This window comes from Amblyomma americanum, chromosome 3 (assembly GCF_052857255.1).
Source record: "Amblyomma americanum isolate KBUSLIRL-KWMA chromosome 3, ASM5285725v1, whole genome shotgun sequence".
Lineage (NCBI taxonomy): Eukaryota > Metazoa > Arthropoda > Arachnida > Ixodida > Ixodidae > Amblyomma > Amblyomma americanum.
In genome coordinates, this window is record NC_135499.1 from 196,960,478 (window position 1) to 196,982,424 (window position 21,947).

At 42.5% G+C, this 21,947-nt stretch overlaps 1 protein-coding gene across 1 annotated transcript in view; it reads right to left on the reverse strand.

The window, feature by feature from the left end:
* Positions 1–240: 240 nt before the first annotated feature.
* The window catches only part of LOC144125810 (acyl-coenzyme A thioesterase 9, mitochondrial-like), a 31,884-nt gene continuing 10,177 nt past the window's right edge, over positions 241–21,947 (reverse strand). The window contains exons 4-13 of the mRNA XM_077659522.1: positions 20,757–20,938; positions 14,525–14,721; positions 12,770–12,843; positions 11,288–11,355; positions 8,750–8,861; positions 8,563–8,653; positions 6,250–6,335; positions 4,361–4,448; positions 2,443–2,599; positions 241–709 (exon numbers count right to left, since the gene is read on the reverse strand). Coding sequence (XP_077515648.1) covers positions 579–709; positions 2,443–2,599; positions 4,361–4,448; positions 6,250–6,335; positions 8,563–8,653; positions 8,750–8,861; positions 11,288–11,355; positions 12,770–12,843; positions 14,525–14,721; positions 20,757–20,938 — 1,186 coding nt within the window. The 3' untranslated portion in view covers positions 241–578. The remainder of the gene's footprint in view (positions 710–2,442; positions 2,600–4,360; positions 4,449–6,249; positions 6,336–8,562; positions 8,654–8,749; positions 8,862–11,287; positions 11,356–12,769; positions 12,844–14,524; positions 14,722–20,756; positions 20,939–21,947) is intronic.

Sequence of the window (21,947 nt, forward strand, 5' to 3'; positions counted from 1 at the left end):
TCAGTCACACGGTGTTACGGGTCGGACAGAAATGATCTGCGGCGAGATGCTAAATACACTCACATTTCACACATAACAAGCGAGGTAAATGCTGCGGCTGCCGCGCGCGCGACCACCAACATGACGAATGCCGCGCCCCTTGCGGATGACGTCATGTGAATACCTCCTATAGGTATGCACACAGAGCACAGCAAACAATACCAAGATGATATGTTTAATATATAAGCACATATATTACTATGTATTTAAGAAGGTAAACTGAAATAAGCGTCACAGAAAAGTGTGCCTTCTACGGTAAGTAATTATATCAAAAGCCAGACCACCACACTGAGTTGGAAGTGAATTGTGGAGTGCTCATTATACCTACCTCTCGGCCATATTGAAATCTGCATGCAATGCACATTTCAGTAAATACGATATAGTAGTGCACTTGCAGCACACCATTTTTGAATGGTAGTACATCCACATGCTGTACCGATTGTCAATGGTTGCCTTTGTCTGGCTGCCGCAAAAGCATCTTCACAACCAGTGAAAGCCTAACTTTCACTTGGACAACGGGCGTAGTCTTGGGCCAGTACTTAAGCTACTCCAGTTTTTGGTTTGTGATCCGTGCTGCGACCTGCACCGTGTTTGCTGCGGCTTGCTAAAGATCGTCTCGATGCCATGGCAAGGTCTAGGTACCGCTTCCCTTCGATATAAAGCATACTCTCTGCAAAGAAACCAACCACACCAAATGGTTTTCATCATGGTTTCTCTTTTTAAAGCGACATGCATGCTGCAGCTCACCCTATAATGAATGCTCTTCATATCGTGCAATCATGTTCAAATCAAATGTTACTTTTATTCCCCAAAATGTTGCTAGTACTGTTTGTGCTTGCAAAAGAATTAATCCTCACAGTTTTACACAAACTGCAAAAGAAGTGGCAGGTAGCACATATGCACAAGGCATGCTGCAAGGTGATTCGGTGCATAGGGTTAGCCCTCTTGGGGTTAGAACCTACAATTTTGAGCGTGCGCTGTTGTTGTACTCTTTGGTGCACTACTTTGCTTTTGTAAATACAGCAGAACCCCGCTACAGTAAAATCTGATATAGTAAAGTAAAACTGCTGTCCCATTTCGCCCACCATTGACGACTACATATTTTAGTGCGCTAGTCCCACCGATTGGCAGCGCCTGCCATAGAAGGGCAGTGGTGTATCACCACTTCTCTGGGCAGTTTTGCCGCACTTGACCGTGTTGCACATTTTAAGATCTTGACTATTGCCTCTTAATGATGCTGACGCTGCAGAAGCCGACACAGTGCTCACGCAAACCTTTGGTTTTTACATGGAATAAAACTGGCATTATACCTGCAGCAGCATTGTATTTGTGCAAATGCAGTACTTCCACAAGATGCAAATAAAATCAAAAACGTGGGGACACAAAATGCGATAACTGCAAAGAAGAATTACCATACAAAGGGTCAATGAGAGCAAGATGGCGGATATTCCAGAGTGTTTCTTTTATAAGCCAACACTTTGTATTTAGTAAGTAGCCAGAGAGCATCCTCTGAGCCATGCCATCAATAACCGAAAGGCTTTTTTGTCTGCCCATCTACAGGTACAAAGAAAATAGTGCTTTTGAATCTTTTGCAATGTTTACACCCTACCTTTGAGTTTTTTTTTTCTTTTTGTGCACTTCTGCTTCTGTCTTTCCCTCCCAGGTTCCCCTCTGTGCAGAGTAGCATGCTGGCAGTTTCTTCTACACGCTAGTTAAAATTGCCATTTCTCTCAGCAACATTGTGCTGACAAGCTCTACCGTGCAAGACAATTTACAAAAAATAGCTGTGATGTATTAGATCACTAAAGCAACTTGTGTCCAAGCGTATTCTGACTACATTATGGTAAAACTTTTCTGAGGAATGACATGGAGGAAGAAATTACACAGTGCAACTTAGCTGCACCATTAACGTCAGTTTTCAACAAAAATTTAGTCTTTGTAGAACGCAATAAGACATGAAAGTCGCACTTGAGTGAACAAGTGAATAGTTCATGAATAGAACCTCTTTGCTGCATCCTGATCACCTTATTACACTCAAAATGAGTGGTGCCAAGGCTTTTTTTTCTTTACACCTACAAGGTAGCTCGCATCTTTCATTTTACTGATGGTTGCAGTAAGACGCAAAAGCAAGCATGTGCTTCGAGCATAGAAAATGATCGTCACCGATGTTTGACCTGGAGATTGTTAGCGCTGTTGCTGAATATAGTTTTACTTTTAAATTAAAAATGCACTGAACTGCAAGGCAAAATAATATCATATACCATAAGACAAGGCTCACGACTTCATGCAGAAATGTACCATTATAAGGTGCAGGTGTAACCAAAAATGGCGTGCATTTGGTTGCTAAACGAGTGTTTCCTCATTCAGTGGGCAGTGGGCTATGCACAAACCACTACAACTCACCAGGATAAGACCTCGGGACCACTCGAGGTGCTGGACTGTCTCCATCAAGGAGAAAGGTGAAGTGGAAAACATTGGTGATTTCCATTGTGCCTTGGTCAGGTTTGATCACCGTTGCATTCACATTCAGCTGCATGAAGTTATCCCTGGAGTGCACCACCTAAATGGTAAAATGAATAACACAGGGCCTAGCCTAATTAACACACAGCAACAGCTTAAGTATGCAATAGCCTACCAACACTACTACTTGCTTTCACAGCTAAGTTTTGGAAACCTAAAATACACTGCCTTAAACATGTAGGGCTCTCAGAAGCTAGATGTGAATGAATGATTATACCATAAATAAATGCGACGAGAATTTTCTTTTAATACATGTGCACAAAGGGAAATGGCTACAAGAGTGGACATAACACTGACCAGTTAATACCTTCGTGTGGGCTATTCAGTCATTATGAAAAATGGCAGCACAAAGGAAACGAGGACAACATCGAAGAAACATATACCACAGGACAAGCGCTGAATTACAGTGCTTTTTCTCTAGTGTTATGTTTCTTCAATGTCCCCCTTTTTTTTGTGCTGCTATTTTCCATGATGAGCATGCATCCAAAAAGAAAACAATGCCTGGATGATTATAATTTTCATATGTGTATCCAGAGCAACTGCTGTATGCTTAATGATTATGCTTTCACAAATCGCAAAATCTGCGATTGTGCAATTTTGCAATTGCTCCTCCTAGTTTTCTCTTCGAGGCATGCTCGCGATGAAGTCGTGGCGCGGAGGTCACGAGGAGCACTCGCGTGATGCAACATAAAAGCACAGGCCAACATGTTACCAGCTGTGCTACTACACCAATGCCAATGAATACAGCAGAAACAAACCACCAACAGATGCACTGTAAAATAGTTTACAGATGCACAGGTGAAACGCAAGTGCGATGCTGCAGAAGTGCACTTCCACTGACTGCCTACAGGAGTCCCTGGGGTCCAGCAAAACTATCTCCTCCTTTGTTCAGTATTTCTTCTTCTTCCTGGCTCACTTAAAAACATGGATAGCCTATCCTCCCACCTATGCAGCCACTGCATGCACGCTCATAAAGACATGGGTGGTCTACATATAGACATGCTGTACAGTGCAAATGCAAAAGTGGTGCCACGAAGTGCAGACATAAAAGTGGTGAAAATCTGCTTTGCAAAGCCCAAAATGCATTGCTGCATTAGAAAACAAAGCAGGTATTCTAGGCACCTAATGCTGACTTTATACACCTTCACAGCCATTTCCTTCAAGGACTAATTGCATAAAGTAACTGCAAAGAGCGCACACATAATTTAGTACATGCATCTAGCTGACACTTGGCTTGGCCTACTGCAGTTGTTCTTGGCCATTAATGTGTCCTGGGCTCTTGGCTCCTTAAGCACCAGAGAAGCAGATGCGGAGGTCTTGAGAGCAAGCGTGAAAGTATTACAGTGGCAAAAGATGGATTCTACAATGCGGAGTTTCTCCAACACAGTTTCTCCAACGCGGACTTTCTCCAACGCAGAGTTTCTCCAACGCAGAGTTTCTCTAGCGCAGAGTTTCTTAACCAAGAATTGGACTTGTTAGCTAGACATGCATTAAAAAAAGAAGAAAGTAACAGTTTACTGTGCTAGTTTGTTAGAACAAAGGCCATTTAATCAAGTGTTTCTGAATTCTCCAAGACCCTAAACAATGTTCAGTTCATATGCTCAGCTTAAATGACCCGTGCACACACACAGCTCAGTGAGGCCTTCTCGGATAGGCTTCACTAAAGAGCAAGGCTTCAAAAATGAGCGCTTTTGAAGACTCCAAAGTGCCTGTAGACATCTTTTGAGAACAACTGCTACAGTGGGCTTGCAGCATGCTTTGCCCACGACAAGTGGTCTCAGCAAGCCATTGGTGTAGATACCTGAGCTTCGTAGTGGAGTAGAGAGCCCAACTGCACTGGTCTCCTAAACCAGATGTCAGCCGTGTGATATGTTTTGGGGCGGCGTCCACTATGGAACAGAAAGTTGTTGTCATTGCACACAAATGCTGCACCAATTTTTTTACTAGTAAATGAGCTCAAATTCTTTGGGGTTACTTGCACATAAGCATTGTTTGCTCGTATAGTTGCTGCAGCCATTGTCACACTTAAGTACACAATGGTGAGCAAAGAATGTGCAATACACAAATTATGAGGTCAGTGCACAAACTACTTTAGACTGCTTTTTTAGGCTTTGTTTGCCTCCTAACCGGACATGCACTACACTTTCAGTAATGCAAAGCTTAATGTAAACATAACATTCTCAGTAAGTGCCATAAACTGGAGTTCCCCTAAATGTACTGTAATTTTTGTCATTGCATGGCTTCATTTTTGCCCCTTGATTGTTTGCCAATGACTGTCATTTGCCACCAGGTTAGAAATAAAACTGGAAGAAATATAAAATTGGCACTCATGGTGGTTTCCTTTGCTTCACTTTCACTGAAAAATCCTAGCTTCATGCAGGGGTACAACAGCTGCACCAATTGCACCAAAAATATGATATTTGCTAAAATTGCGCCATGCTGCGCCAAAAGGCCCAAATAGCCGCAGAAGTTTTGAGTCGTGCAAGATTTAGCGAAAAATAAGAGCTGTGCTTGCAACCTGCAGTTTTGCTGGTGCATCAGATGTTGCCAATACAATCAAGCCGTGGAGACGCAACAGTGAAAAGGCACATGCGCTCTTGGCGTGGATGTCATGAGACTGTTTTGGTTGGACTTTTATTTTACTTTTTTTATATGGCCATTTGACAGGTGCTGCAAACACTGATGCTGATTTGGGCGGGCATATCTGCTGACAAAATAGACAGTGTCACCGTTTGCACTGTTTTAGTTTTAGTCGAAGCAAAAGAGGAGACACATGAAATGGCGGATTGTATTATGTATGAAATGCTTTTAGCTCCTGTTGTCGGCACACCGCTTGTGACCTGCTTCAGCTGTTGCACTGCTGTTCACGCCATGATGATTACACAGTAGAAGGTGCAATTGAATACTGCTATGTGAACTTGATCAGCGTGGCTGTTGGGCAAGTTGGTTTGTCACGACGAAACTTGTAGAGCTTGAAAGCGCACGTTGTCTACTTTGTATCTGTCCGTGTCTCTCAAGCATTACAAGTTTCAACATGACGAACCAACTCGCCTGAAAAACCACTGTACACACCTCTACAGCAAGCCTAATTTTCCTGTGAGAATTCATAGCTTTATTTGACTTTATCCATTCTTTGTTTATGATCAAAAAATGCACCTCGAAGTCTCATTACCTGATGACCTTGTCTAATGTATCTTCTAATGTCTAATGTGTCTAATGTAAAGCGGTGTGGCAGCAGATTTGAAGAATGAACAAACACTGCAAAGATTCGTGGCAATATGCTCCTTTATAGAATAGTTATAATGCCTGCAGAGTTCTACCACAATGCAAGGCAGGCATTTTTTGCACTGTGGCCCCATATTCACAAGGAATGAATGATACTGTTGCGGCGCTGTGGCTGCAAATTGAAACTATGGACTGTGCAATGCTACTAGGGCGTAGACGAATTTTGAAGGATGCTGCTGACGCTGCAGTATTGCAATGAGGAAGAGTTGTCACCACCTTACCAATGCTACATCAACTATGATAATCTTCAGGAAAACTTCAATGGTAAGAACTGTCAAAATAATGAAAAAAAAAAAAGGGATTTTGCATGGCTAGGCAGGCATTGTGGGAGCAGTGCAAAAATGACTATGGCTCTATTCTGTTGCATTTGTGATGGCAAAAGAGTGTAAAAAAACCAGCACAGACCTGAGAATGTACGCTGTTGACCACGCTAATTCAAAAGCATTCCGCATGAGGAAGCCACCAAACACCTTGTTGTACTGGTTCTCAAACTAAATGCCCAAAGAAAAAGCAGAAATCAGTGTCAGGTCAGCACCAATAGTAAAAAAAAATCACAAACAAAAACAAGCATCACACACTGGCCCTGGCTGCAATACAATACAACCTTAAAGTAGTAGTAAGGGTATAACGAATATATAAAGTATAGAACTTGTCTCAGCATACAGAAAAATAGTTTTAAACTGAGTTTTGTAAACATTTTTAATGACATTCTGTGGCCTGACACCTTATGTTAAATAGAATATATAGAGGGTTTCCCAGTTGTCTTTAGCCAGGGTGGGTTGAAGAATATGCTGAAGCATTCTAAGATGACCCGACCGAATGCCTGTTGCTGGCTATTGTATAGAGCAGGTCACACTACTTCTTGTATTCTTTAACTGCATAACTAGTCAAGATTAGATGACCAATTTCGCAAGCCACGAAGTTAGGTAAAACATTCCAATCAGAAAGTTGTAGAACGGTACGCAAAATGTCCCACTGAACAGTTTCTAACTTTCTATTTATTATGTACCTATTACTTTTTTCCGCTCACTGCAAATACCCGCAAAACACATTTAAAAAAAACGCCGGTGGTTTAGCATAGCTAAGCACAGAATATTGTGCAAGAGCAGGTGGGTGCCAACGCCACATACATCAAAGGGTGATTGAGGTAGCTACTGACCCAGGGAGTTAGTTATGCATTTCCTTTCCTCAAAATCAACGGAATCTACAATGTTGTAAATACCAGTGTTAATGACCACAATGAATGCCGGCGGCCTATCGCTCCAGTTACACGTTTCTGCCAAAACATTGTCAATGCAGATGAAGCAGCGCACATCTCTTTGCCACTACCACCATGTAGTTCAAAGCAGGGTTGAAGTGTCCACTGACCCAGGGAGCCAGTTTATGGCTTTATTCTGTTGCGCGTTTCCTTTCCTTTCGTGACTTCTGCACACAGATAGAAGTTGATGAAGACGAAAACGTGCAATGCACAGCGCAAAGTGCGGCAGTTTAACGAGAGGCGTGATCGGCTGCGGCGATAGCATAGTACTCTTCTGCAGCTGCTAGCGAAGATGATATTTTCACGCCGTGGTTTCGAAACCCAGTCGTGGCAATATTTATTTTATTTCTGCAGGTATCTGAGAGGCTCCTCCAGACAGACATCGGCTTTTCCATGATTGCTCGTGAAGCAGCGCTTTCGCATTAAAAAATACCATGCGACATGCCTGCTTGCGCACCGCGATTGCAGTGCTCTCAAACGTTCCGCCAGCGAAAGAAGAGATCATTTAGCCGGGCGTGCAACAGCTTAAAAGGTGACAGGCCAGTGATGCAGGCGCTGGCTGTGCGATTTACGGCAGTGATATGCTTCCCTCGCGGAGTTTCATGAGAGTGATAAGCAGGCACTGCGCGTATCGCGTGCACTGGCATAAATCGCATAGCCAGCACCTGCGTTGCTGCCTTGTCACATTTTAAGTGACAGCACACCTGTCTAAATGATCTGTTTATTTGTAGGCAGGCAAGCGGGCATGTCACATGGTATTTTTTTTGTATTTCGCGGGCCTCTGCTGTGAGTAGAAGAAACTACTACGTAATAGATGGAAAGTTAGAAACTGTTCAATTGGATGTTTTGCAAGCCGTTTGACATCTCGACTGGAATTTTTTGCCTAACTTTGTATCTTATGAAGTTGGCTAGTTAATTTCAAATAATGTAGATAAACAGAATGCAAAAAATTGTGCTACTTGCTCCATACAATAGCCAGCGACATGCATTTGGTCTGGGAAACCCTATATATATACATCACTTGAAATATTGGCTGCAGATCTGAAGCAGGAAAAGTAAAACGGTGCTGCTGTGTTCTACTGTCTTTCATAGCAGTCAAAGGCAATATGCTGGTCTTGTTTTGGCGACTTGGTCTGCATATAAAACATCCATATTTAGCCCTGATTCAATGCAGTTTTCTTTTGTGCTTACATTAACTACGCAATATTGTGACCTGCAGACAGTAGTTCTGACGATGGTTTGAATGACTGACAACCTAATGATTCAGCCAATTTACATCAAAACACCTCCATTAAGCTTTCAGCAACTTCTTTCGGTTTCAAATCTGGCGGCAGATTACAACAGGCATGATTTGGACAATGGAAGGGGCAACAGTACAAGCTGAGGTAAACTGCAAGATTGCTGCGGTGGCAGAATTCAACTTTCTCACATTGCCACTTCTAAGCTGACGACCCACTTACTTCGGGCTGGCAGATGATAACATTGGTGAGTCGTGCGTCATGCATCCAAATGGCACCGGCAGGGCATTCATCAGATTTCAAAATATAGGTCCTAAAATTAAAAAAAAAAAGAGTTTCAGTTCAGCAACTACAAAGGCAGCCCCCAGTGACAAAATAATGCACTCTCAGCACAGCATAAGTAGCTTACTCTGGATCAAAGTCTTCCAAAAAAAGCTTGTGCAGGAGATCCCTTTCCTCATGGTTTGGAGGCTGTTTAAGAATACCACTTGCTTGAAATTTCTTCCTTCGTGCGACGTTGTCTATGAGAAATCAAAATGGCAAAATCAACAGGAATGCAGCATTCTCCCAGCTCTGACCCAGGTTCTTTGGCTCTGAGAGGGGCACATCACTGTAGTAGTATTTCCTGGGGGGCTAATTGGCATTTGTCATTCAGTTCAAAAACTGCACGAAAGGACGGGCAGATGAAAAAGACACAAACACAACACAGTCCCTCTTTGTCTTTTCACACAGTTTTTGAAAATTAGTATAGAGGGCTTTATTTTTGAATCCAAAGTCATGCAGATAAGTCAGTAAAGTCAGATGAACTTCACTGTAGCACAAGAGGGACACTGCCTTTAACTAAGATTCACTTACCAACTTTAAAGTTTTTTGTTTTTTGGGTGCAAGGTCATGCTGCAGAACTGGAGGCTGTCAAGCCCAGTCAAGGCAAGCCAAGGCTTTAAAATTTTCAGTTTGGTACTACTGTGCTTTAAAATATCTATCATGAAATTATGCACAGAAACCAAGCTTATACTGAAACAAAGCAAATAACCAGCACCGGGGGTACATCCCTATTTTATGCTAGAGGTACACAGGCTCTTAAGAAAAAAGACTGATGTCACAGTTCTGACATCAGTTTTCTTACCTGTTTACCTAACAAAAATGTACTTGCTGTTATGCTTTCTGCAGGGATAGTCGGCCAAATCTTTAGCTACTGTGCGTGATGGCCACCTTTTCTGCGCTTCTGTGCCTGGTGACGGAGCAAAATTGCAAAAAGACTGAACTCTAAGCGCAGGCACACAAAGTCCATGCTTAATTGTGAACTTTTCGCAGGTCTGCTTCGTTTTATGACACAGGGACTCAGAAAAGGCGGCCGTCGCACACGATAGCTAAAGATTTTGCTGGCTGTACATTGGTGTCGTCAGGTCATTTCAGTGAGAGCTGACATTCACATCGTGTCTCGGCACCCAGCATTTAGTGCTCAACTTTACACCAATCTGATAATCATGAATGGTACTGGGGCACTAGTGCCCAACATTGGCTACCCACAATGTACTACCTGGCTTGCATCACTAGCCTCAGAGAGCAAAACTGCTGATTGATTAGTGCTTGACCAAGTTCCAGTGCAGCACGACTAAAACCATAGATATTAATAAAAGTGCACAAATCATGGCTTCCTGGTGGTAAATATGTTAATTGACAAGCTTGCATTTTTGATGTGATGAATTCAAGTAAAAGCCTCATTCGAAATGAGTGACAAAGCAAGATGCATCGACAACAAAGATGCATAATTAAATTCATACTTATCATCCAAACCCAGATTACATTAGGTTCAGGTGGCAAATGTGCAACACTGTTTTTGCAGAGTCGCATACCCGGTTTTATGCTGCTGACAACGAGAAGCAACCATTAAGTCAAGTGCAAGGGTTGAGCAGGTTGCATGAACTTGAGAGGGCGTTTGTTCCTGAGGCATGCATATTTAATATATGCTTAAATGTGGCCTGCATTGCATTACAGTTGAATAGTTACTGCAGCTAAACTGTGCAGAACACTGGCTACATTCAGTGGCAGCAAGCGCAAGAAAAAAGCGCATGTACATAACCAAGCTAGATCAATTCCACATCCTGCATCAATTCTGGCAGCTGGTAATGGCAGTTCTTTTCTTTCCCAGTTTCCCTTAAAAGAATGTCACCATTATAGGACACCTCTGATGCCCTTGCTTGCACTTTAAGTACAGTGTCTTACGCTCACCATTTTTAGCTGTACTAGCTTGGAATAATCCTCTAAAACCATCCTAAACTCTGAAACCATGTGGGCCTTTAATGGTACCACCTGCACCAGCCTGTCTGAATGAAGCAGTGGACCTTTCGTTGGCAGAATGTGAGAAAATTTAAACTGTTTTCACACCTCACACATTCCACAACTTTGTGTAGGCACCCTAACATGACCTGCTTTGCAGCACGTTAGTTGCCAATGGTGACTGAACTGCTCTAAACAAAGGAGAGACAAGCACAGGTTTGAGAAGTAGCTAGATAATTAAACTATGTTACAAAACCATGACTGCAGCTTATCTTCTCACATGTACTGAAGCTAAACAGGGAGTGCTGACATAAGCTTGTGACCTTTTGGTTTCTTCAAAGAAATTTAAATTTGGAAAACAGCATCTTACTTGTAAATTATGTCTTAATTTAAACACATTATATCGAAGGGTGAGTGGCAGTTGCCACTCACAATGATGCCGAGTAGAAAAAGACTAATCTCTGCTCTTCTTCTAATGAAGGTGTGAACAGAAGTCAAGTGCAGGCAAGAGCTATGTGCATGCAACTTTTTTTCTGGGGAGATGGGGTGAGGTGTCCTGCATTTGGTGTCCTGTCCTATGTTTGATGTCAATATCTACAGGGCAGAAAACTCCTGTGAGGAACAACCATGTGTTGCACAAAGGAAACAGTAACCTAAGCTGTCTTACCTGCTCCTTCGTCAAAAATAGCTTGTTCTTCTGCATTTCTTGGCTGAAGCTTGTTTATAGGTACAGTGCTAAAAAAAAAAAAAGATATAGAATTGTATGATACTATACAAAAAAATAGCATGACTGCAAGTATACAAACATCAGGTTCTATATATTTATGCATAATGCTTCAGGCGGACTCACAAATACTAATTATTTTTGCAAACATATTAAGGTATTGATTTAATTTTATAATTGTATGTGAAAGTCACTAGTGCTCCTCTTTTTTTTTGTTGTACCCACTCCTGCCTTGGCCGCCAAAGGGCAACTGGCAGTATTTGATAAATAACTAGAAGAGGTGATTTCCTACATATGAAGCAATATGCCTTAATTCTTCTCTGAATGCAGCTGGATGAAACTAGAAATAATTAGAAAGAAATGCAAAGTAAAGTTAACGGCACCTAATGGTTTATTCAGAGCTTATGGGGTCAATTTAAAGGGGCCCCTGCAGCACTCTTTCCCAATTATTGTATCTCAAAGGCTGGTTCACATGTTTCAGAGACCAGTGAGAAAAGAATCACAAAAACTGGCACAAGGTGTGGCAAATTTTCTGTGGCAAGCTCTCTCTCTTTTATTTTGTAATATATTTTCAGCATGATAGATCACCAATCGAGGAGTAACTGCCCTGCATGCACTTGAACCATATGTAAAAGATAAGTTTCCCACTTGATCTGCTGTTGATTGTGTGCGCATCTAAGCTGTGAGAAAACAGCTGGCGTAAATTTCTGCACCATGGAATGGACTTTTACCAGCTCCTCACTCCCAGCAATAGAATATATTGTGCAGATAAGCACAGGTTGTGCATTATCAATAAACACAATAGAAAGTAGCACAGTAGAAAAATGACAGCTACCTAATAAACTTTGCTTACTTGCCTGCAAGAATATTGTTTGCATGAAACTGCTGCTTTTCTAAACCAATGTCATACATTCGATCACTAGAATGTATTTTTTGCACTTCTGCCCTTTTTTCCATAAGGTATTGAAAAATCACTAAAACACATCATGGTCATGGAAGGTTTGGACCCTATGTAATGAAAATGAATTATAAAAATGCTTTGACCATTTGGAATATATATCTCCTGACATACGAAGCTAGCTAGTTGCCTGCAGTTTTGCTTACGTTTTGTCAAAGGGTGTTGACTATGCAAAAACTGCTTGTTACTTTAACGTTGACAATGAAAATAGAAACAAATCTGTGCTGCAACTTGCTTTTGGCAATTTGCAGTGAGTGTACAGGAAAAATAATTTAATTGTTGGAATTTTCTGCAGATGACAACTTCACTGTTTTTTTTTTGTGCACCCAACACTTTCTCTCATCCTTTAAGTCTTGGTCTATGATATGAGCAGTGCCGACTCGTTATCAAGTGTGAAACATGTTAGGAGGCAGAACTGTATGGTTGTCATTAAGTACAGCAACCCACGTTAAAGGCAGAATACTTACATTGATGAATTGGCCTGCATAGCAACCATCACGAACTTTGCAGTCACTAAATGCTTGGCTTGCTCAGGTAGCAGCTGCAAAAATACAAATTTGAGTAGTGTTAGATGTGGGCTCTTGGTTCGAATGGGTAGTCTCAGCCAGGCAGAGGTCCACGGATACCATCTTGAAAGGCTGATGCTGCAATGTAACGAGGAGGGATGGCTTCGTGAAGAAGAGTTTACAAGGAGTTTATTTTACATATTTACAGGGGTGTGTGAAAAAAGCAGAAATGAGAAGGTACCTGTACACATGCCGTCTAGCTGCTTAAATAGGGTTGGTCATCCCCGTATCCCTAGCTGGGGAAACTTAGTACATTATCAATGTCCAATCAAATGGTCACTCATGGCAACCTGGGGAACCGCAGGAGGCGGCATCGCTGACCTCTTGCTGCTCCTCCGGGGGCGAGAGTCCGCTCTTCCGAAAGCGATGACGATTTGTAGCTACCTCCCAGAGAGACTGGTGATAATGGAGAGAACTGCAATACCATGGACAGCATGCCCTGGTCGCACTGCTTGTTGACCCATGTCAATTGGAAGCACTTCCGTAGCCAGCCCACAGATTTTGGGCTCCAGCGCTGCCTAGAAAAGGTAGGCGATTGCCGCTGCCGTTAGTTACTCCAAGAAAACGGGAGAGTCGGTTTCCATCACCATGCATGTGGGAAAGTTCTTTTCTCCGCCGCCGTTCCACACAGGAGAGAAGGCTTTTTTCCCCGCAGTGCAACTAGACCCAAGTCTTCAAGCAACACAGCATATGCCTCATAACTGCTGGTCAGCGAACCCTTTCTCGCACAAACAAGGGAAGGCTCTACCGTTGATTACTCAGCCGCTGTAGAGATGTGCAAGATGTTGGCTCCATGCTGACGCCTCTTTGACTCAGTACGTCCGCTGACAGTTCAATGGAAATTCTTCTCAGGTTCGAGGCCTCTATTCGTAACAGTGGTACTGTGCACACCGCTGACGTGCACATCAGTTAAGTTCAGTGTGCATTAAATACAGTGGAACTGCCTCGTCTGCTGCCCTTAACCAGCTTTAAATTATTTAGCTTAAGTAAATATTAAATTAGGACTGAGGCCATGGCTATTAACTAGGTGGTAATAAAAAGTATCTCCAGAAAAAATTTCAAGACAAAATATGGTAATCACTTAACCAGATTCAAATCATTTAGCTTAACTAAACATTAAATTAGGACTGAGACCATGGCTATTAAGCTTGAAAACAAACTAGGTGGTAATAAAAAGTATCTGAAAGTTATGGACTCACTGCAGCTTGATTAGTTAGCACTTTTTAAGTAAAAATGGAAAAGTTACAATTCTTCACTGTTGGAAAAACCAAATCAACACCAAGAAGGTTTTTAGCCTCATTATCATTCCCCAGTGTCTTAGGAAAGCACCATTCTGGGTGTGTTGAAGCTGCATACATGTCAGGCCATTACTGAATCAAAGCCAATGAAAAATGCATGCCAACTACAAAATGTTAAACACAGCATTCATGCAGTGAATAATTAGTTCAAATATAGTTTACTGTAGCCTAGGAACGAAGAGCTACATTGGCTAAATGCTCATTTTTTCCTGGGCGACTGCCAAGATCAGGTTTTTCGAATTTCTTTAGTGGTTTATCAGGGTGATTTATTGATTTAATCATGAAAATACTGATTTATACACCAAACTACTGCATAAGCTACAAACCATACTTAGCATTGTGCCCATATAGAACTTACAGCCAAGAGTTCCATGGTGACTTCCATAGATGTTTTGCCAACCCAGGAAATGTGGCCACGTAGCTTGAGGTCGTGTTGTGGCCGGATTTCCATGTCCTCACTGTGTATGCTGTCCACAAGTGCAGTGACCATGTTGACAGGCATGGGCACGCCAAAGCTCAAACCTGGGTACTGCAGATGCCGGTACGAAAGCCATACTGCATAGGAAAGCCCAATCAATAAATGCCATCGATATATGTTGGCAACAAACGAGCAAACAAAAACGGCATTTTACCGAGCCACGACAAAACTTGCAGAAAAGCCGTTTGAAACAATAAAAACATTGCAGCGAGTATAAATTACTTAAATCAATCCAAAGACATAAGTTTCTCATAAACATTGTTCAGTCACAATGCTCTTTGCTGAGAACCCCAAACACAGTTTTCGTTTTTCTTTCACAAAGAGTCCTTGTACGCTGACACATAAAGGCATCATTAGGTCAAAACTGGCAGAAATAACAGCACTAAATGAAGAGAAAAATCTACTAAGCATGGCTATAGTTGAACACAACATAAGAACAAAGAGGCAAATGTCCCTCAAAGGAGCCCCTCCAGTCAAGGGCGTCAACTGATGTTCCGCCTCTCTGCCTTGACCGATCCCGTTGGACCTGCTAGAGAGAAATCGCAGGAGGTGGCAGATGAATGAGGAATAACCACGGCTTAATCGGACTTTAAGTACAGCGTCGTGAAAATTGATCGATGCCATTGGCTGGGGGGCCTCCTTTGAGGGGCATCTGCTGTTTCGTTGTTGAGTTGTTTCCGATTATGTAGTTGGTTACTTTGACACAGTGAGACATATGGCACCAGCATGAAAAGACAATGGAAGAGTAGACACCAGAAATGCTGGATTTGAACGAAATTTTATTCCATGACCGTAAACCTAATAAACACTAGGTGGTGCTAGACACACCACATGCAGGATGCCAACTTGGAGACAGGAAGACTGCAATCACTCTTCCTGCATCCTTTCTCTCTTTGCACTGGTACCATGTTTTACTGCGTCTAGTCAGCAAAAGAAGTGACAATGTAGGGCGAAAAAATTTCATACTAGGAAATTATTCAGCTTATGGTTTGACTGTAAGTCCCATCAATATTTCCAATTTAAATGCTGCAAAGAGGCGTACAGCATGGGCGGCTTTGATGCCATCAAAGCATACACAAATTCCCAACAAAAACAATAATATAACGTGTATAAAAACAAAGGCTACTGACAACAAACAAAGCCCATACGCTCTCACGAGTGTCCATGGTCCCTTGCTATATCTTGCCATAGGAAATTTTTTCACTGCATTATGAAAGCAACAGCAATTTAAAATCAGTCTTCTCTAGCAAAAACTGCAATGGCACACACATGATGCCATAAGACAAGACACCATCACACTGAACAGAACCAGTACTTTGCAAGTAATATCTAGTGAACACTGTAACGCCAAAATTGCAGTCAAATCAGATAAGCCACAACACATCATCTCTGAGCAAGGTTTCTGCATGACCATGGCAACAGCTGAGAAAAACTTTTTCCATCATCATCATTATTTAATGATACCTTAAGGACCCATCACAGGGCATTACATAAGGGGTGGCGGGGGGCAAGTACATAGGACAATACAATACAAGAACAAAGCCAAAGAGGTTGAAAAAAAAGAAAAAGTAATCTAGTAAAACATATATATAAACATACAATGAGGACAATTAGGACAACGAATACAATCAATAACATCAAATGAGGACACAATTAAAACAGTTAAAAAAAATCAATTGAGTAGAGAAGGGGATTTACAAACGAGTTGCTCAAGCACATCAAACTAAGGGCGAGAAAAGAAATAGTATAGACAAATTTAATGTTCAAAGACAGACAGTAACCGCATTTTGAATTTGACAGGGTCACTTTCCATGACAGTAGTACCTGGCAATTCGTTCCATTCCTGCATTGCAATTGATACAAATGATTTATTAAAAGCAGATGTTGATCCATGCAGGCGCTGTATACTTAAGCTATTGAATAAGCGTCGAGATGAACGTGCTGGTGGGTGAAGAAAAGATTGGCGCAGATGCGTGAAATGATAGAATATCTTGTGAAAGAGGCATAGTCGTGATATCTTGCAGTGAAAGACCAATGAGGGGAGATCCAGTGATGATTTTATACTGCTGATACTGATTTCGTAGTTGTATTTTGAAGATATAAAGCGAGTGGTGCGGTTCTGCACAGATTCTAAAGATTTGATGAGGTAAGTCTGATGTGGACACCAGATTGCTCATGTGTATTCGAGTTTGGATCGTACGAAGGTTTCACATTCCAGTTTACGGACGGCCGGGGGCAACAACGATAATGTTCTTCGAATAAAGCCCAGTGTTTTGGAGCTCTCAGCGACCAGTTTAATGATATGCTCGGACCAATTTAGATTGCTTGAGATTAGGACACCGAGGTAACAATACGTTAGTACTTGTATATTGACCGAGTTTAAAGAGTACACGTGGGTGGTGTTACAGCGTTTCCGTGAAACTTGCATAAACTTACATTTTGAAATATTAAGCTGCATCAGCCACTTATTGCACCAGTCATCTATTAAAATTAAGTCATCCTGAAGCATGGTCTGGTCGGTTTGAGATGAAATTCGGCTGTAGAGGACACAGTCATCTGCGAAGAGAAGTATGGATGATGAAATGCCACAAGGGAGGTCGTTAATATAGATGAGAAAAAGAAGTGGGCCAAGGACTGAGCCTTGTGGAACACCAGAAAGAACCTTGGTTGAGGCTGAAGGATTCCCTCCTATGACGGTGAACTGAAAGCGGTCGGTGAGGAAGCATTTGATCCATGATAAGGTTAATGGGTCCAGGGTGAGAGAAGAAAGTTTACAGATGAGTCGGAAGTGAGAACACGATCAAAAGCCTTAGAAAAGTCTAAGAATATAACATCAGTTTGAAAAAATGAATCAAGGTTTAAATGAAAATCAGTGGTGAATTCAAAAAGCTGTGACTCACAAGAAAGACCAGAGCGGAAACCGTGCTGATTAGTGAAAAAGAATGCGTTGTTATCAAGGTGTATGGCAGCTTGAGAATAAATTATGTGTTCCATTTGTTTGCAGGCGATGCATGTTAAAGATATTGGACGATAACTTGATCGATCAGACCGGTTGCCACTTTTAAATACAAAAACTACTTTGCTAATTTGCCAATCTGTCGGAAGAGTGCTGTAAGGCCGCTGCGGCTAGCGCCGGGCGCTTTCGGCGCGCCTGCCGCCAAAAGAGAAAGTGTGGAACTCTCTGGAAGGCTCTCGTGTGCACGCGCGCTCCCGATCGCATTCCAGCGCACGGCCCAGGTCCTTCTCTCTTGCAACCTTGACCTAGCGGCGTGCGGCTGGGCGATTCTAGAAGCCGCGAGCAGCGTCCCGAAGGTGGGCGGAGAGGGAAACAACAGTGTCAGTGCTGCGGTGCCTACTTCCTCTCCCAGTGCCCTCGCTCATTTCTCGAACATTCGGATGATGCTATACGAGTGCGCGCTGCATGTTTTCATTCGTTTTCTGCGCTGGGCTTCGAACGAGCGAAGTGGCAAGCCCCGGGTTTGATAAACCGTGAGAAGAGAGCTTGGAGCTCATGTGTTTGTACTGTCAAGCGTGCTGTGTGCTGCTTCAGTTTTATTCTCTATGTGTGTGCCTGTCCTGTGTTTAAACGTTTGATAAAGTTAAACTTCCCTGTACCTGCCTCGTCTTACGTGTGCCCATCGTCTGCACTTCGTGCTACACGTCACGCGCCAAATCACCTGCACCCCGGAGAAGAGAGGTGTAGGATAAGAACCTTTGAAAACCTTACTAGCGCTTTGAGCGAGGGACTGGGCAAATATTATTTGCAATATACGGCGGGTTGGGACTTTGGTGGCTTCAAGTACTTTGGCAAGAATGCTATCAGGAACGGGGCTACTTGATAATTTCAGCTTGTCGATAAGCTTTTCTATACCTTCCGCAGTGACTGTGATGGGCGGCATCCATGAAAAACTAATACCAGGAAAGCTGGGAATATTATCTTTAGGCTCATGGGTAAAAACTGAAGAAAAGTACGAGTTCATTACATCGGATCGTTCGTCTGGCAGCACATGTGAACCATCTGAGTTAGAAAAGTGATATGTTGTGTGTATGATGACTAACCGGGGAAAAAAATATTCCAAAACTTTTGGGGATTTTTGTTCATTATGTGCAGAAGATCCTCGCGGAAGAACTTCCTTTTGGACTGCTTCAGTAGGCGTGCATAGTCTTTGAGACACGTGAAATATTTTTCCCACCTGACGGCCGAGTTGGATTGCTTAGCAATGCGAAAAAGGCGTTTTTTTTCTTACGTGAAAGCCTCGTTAGGGTACCACTGAACTATGGCTTACCTGCATCGCCACGAATGGAAATGACTGGGACATGGGTTTCAATTAATTTCCAAAGTTTCTGCTTGAATAAAACCCAATTTTGGTTGACAGTTCTTGAAGAAGCAAGCTGTTGGAAAGTGTGGAAGAAGTTGTCCAGTTCGGCGTTTATAAGAGGGAAAGTTGCCCTCTTATAATCACGGATAACTTTAATGGAAGGGTAGCAGAGCGGCTTCGGCACTGCTACATTAAATAACACTAGGATGTGATCGCTGAGACCGTTTATAGAAGACATTGACTGGATCATTTCTGGATTCTAAACAAAAACCAGGTCAAGCGTGTTGCTGATCCAAGTTGGCATGTTAACTGTCTGGGTTGACAAGAAGTGTCGGTTAAATTATACCAAACAATGTCTGGGTAATTGAAATTGCCACAAAGTATAAAATTTGCTCTGGGAAAGCGGCTGTTTAAGTCGAGAAGTACTGAGTGCAGTTCATTGATGAAGGAAGGATCACAATCAGGTGCTCGATAGCACGAGATGAGTATGATAGGGCTTCCAGGAAGGGATATGTTTACGCTGAGGATTTCATGGTGACTTTCAATATCAACAGTAAATGAAGGCATGGCTCGATTAATGAAAACTAGGATACCATCGCCTTTGCGTCCCACCCTGTCACGCCTGTGTATTGTGGATGACACATTATTCAGCAGCTCTTCGGATGAGATATCAGGGGTTAGCCAAGTTTCCGTAAAAATAGCAGTATCAGTGAGGTTATCTTCAAGGATGGCTTCGACGCAGTCCCTTTTGGGTAAGTAGCTACGGATGTTTGTGAGAACAGCTGATATTTCGTGGTGCGCAGATGCGCGGACGCGGTATTGTACCAGCTGATATGATACAGATTGAGGAGGCCTTGAACTATTCAGTGAACGCTATGATTTCAACTCGTGGACAGTATCTGATTCGGCATCTTAGGTGTACTGCATTTTTCCCATGACCAACTTACCAAAGCGTATCTTAAAAGGTATGTTGCTATCAAGGCCATATTAGTATAGTTTTGCTTGAGCTTTATGTACACGCGCTGAATAATATTCCCGAATTGAAAATGTGGTTTCCTTTGGCTTAGATCCAGCAGAAAGAATGTTTGACTTGGTTTTAAAGCTGGATAATTTAACAATAATGAGACGTTTTCTATCTTCGCGGAAGCGGCCAAGTCGGTGAGCTCGCTCAATATCTGAGCTCTGGATAGGTACTTCAAGGTTCTCAGTGCAGAAAGATACGACTTCCTATTCGGATTTTGTCCACGCTTCATCACTGGAGTCAGGGATTCTGAAAAAAAGCAGATTTTTGCGGCGAAGGCGGTTTTCGGAATCATTGCATTTCCCTGCGAGCACCTTAACTTCGGCAGTCAGCTCTTCAATGACAGTGTTAGCGGTAGGTTGGTCGTCAGATTGGCAAGCTTCCACTTTTTTTTCTAGTATGTCAACACGGGTGGAAATATGGCTGACAAGGGATTCGATATTTGTTTGGGCAGAACATATCAAACCAAGCTCGGACAACATGGTGTTTTGCGAGAGCTCCATTCGTGCAATGGCCTCTGATATGGTTTCAAGCGTTGGTGGTCCAGGGTTCAACTCAATGTCACCAGCCAAAGCAAGTACAAGGAAAACCAGATGTGCATTGACACAGAAAGAACAAAGCATCGGGCCTAACAGATTCCACCAAGTGTCAAGGGGGCACGACACCGCAAGTAAGAAAGGATCATTACACCGGCATCATTTAGTACCGGCACTCTGAAAGTATCCAAGATGGTGGCATGTGAAAATAAATCTGTTAGTAAAATGTTACGTGCCTGCAAATTCATCCATGTCCTCAAGTATACGACCAAAACGAACAAATCCCTGGCCAGAGGTGTGGCTCTTCTGTGTCGTCAATGAGGTGGCAACAGGTATGATGCTCTCATCGTAGCTGTCCAGCATGCTACGTGTAGACAGCTCCTCCTGGGTCTTTGGGAGCTTCTCGTGAGCACTTTTTCTGCAGCCAAAAAAAAAAAAAAAGTTCAGACATGTCATGTATGCAAAGAAAATAGAAACCAAGGCTTGAATTCCCTGAATAACAATTTTCACCTTCGTAAAAACACAAAGTTAACAACAGTAACATAGGAAATGGCTTTAAAATGTGTCCTCCCCATATTTGTGAGCCAGATTGCTTTAAACATCCTCAAGAGGACGGTTAAAACATAACCCTTCATAAGTATCAGTGAGGCCAGTTTTGAAAATGCCTCTACACAAAAATTTATGAACAAAATAATGCTGAACATAAAGCAGCAGGAAGAAAACTCTCATGAAAGCTTAATATAGTATTCGGAAAGTGATTTTAGGGTTTCAATGAAAAGGAAGCATTGACTTTTGTTTGCTTGGTTAGGATATGAAAGCAATACAGAAGGTCATTAGTTGTATTAGCATCCGCAACATAAATGTTTGATCAAATCTGGGTTGCTTGAAAAACATGTAGTTGCAACATGCTGCAAGAAATGCACATAAGAACAATCCCACTGCCCACCCCCTACCCCCTCTCTCTCAAATATCTTAAAAATGATGTAGCATTGCCCCCTTCAAAAACTCCTTTACTAAACTACATATTGTGAGCACTTTATGACCACTACGACCACGTGAGTTTGTTCAACCGCTGGGACGATTCCCTTAAACTCCTGAATGTGTCCTTTTATTTAACTGACATTGCACTGACATGGTTCTTAAATCATGAGACAGATATTCCCGACTGGACAAGTTTCAAGCAGCAGTTGCGACAGATTTTTGGCTCTCCGGCTGTTCGATCTGAAGTCGCTAAGAAGAAGCTTGCTGACCGCATCCAGCGCCCTGCCGAGTCTTATACTTCCTATATTGAGGATGTACTTGCTCTCTGCCGCCGTGTCAATGACACCATGACCGAGGCTGACCGTGTTCGCCACGTCCTGAAGGGTATCGGCTCTCTGGCGTTCAATGCCCTTGCCGTCCAAAACCCTACTACCGTCGATGCTATC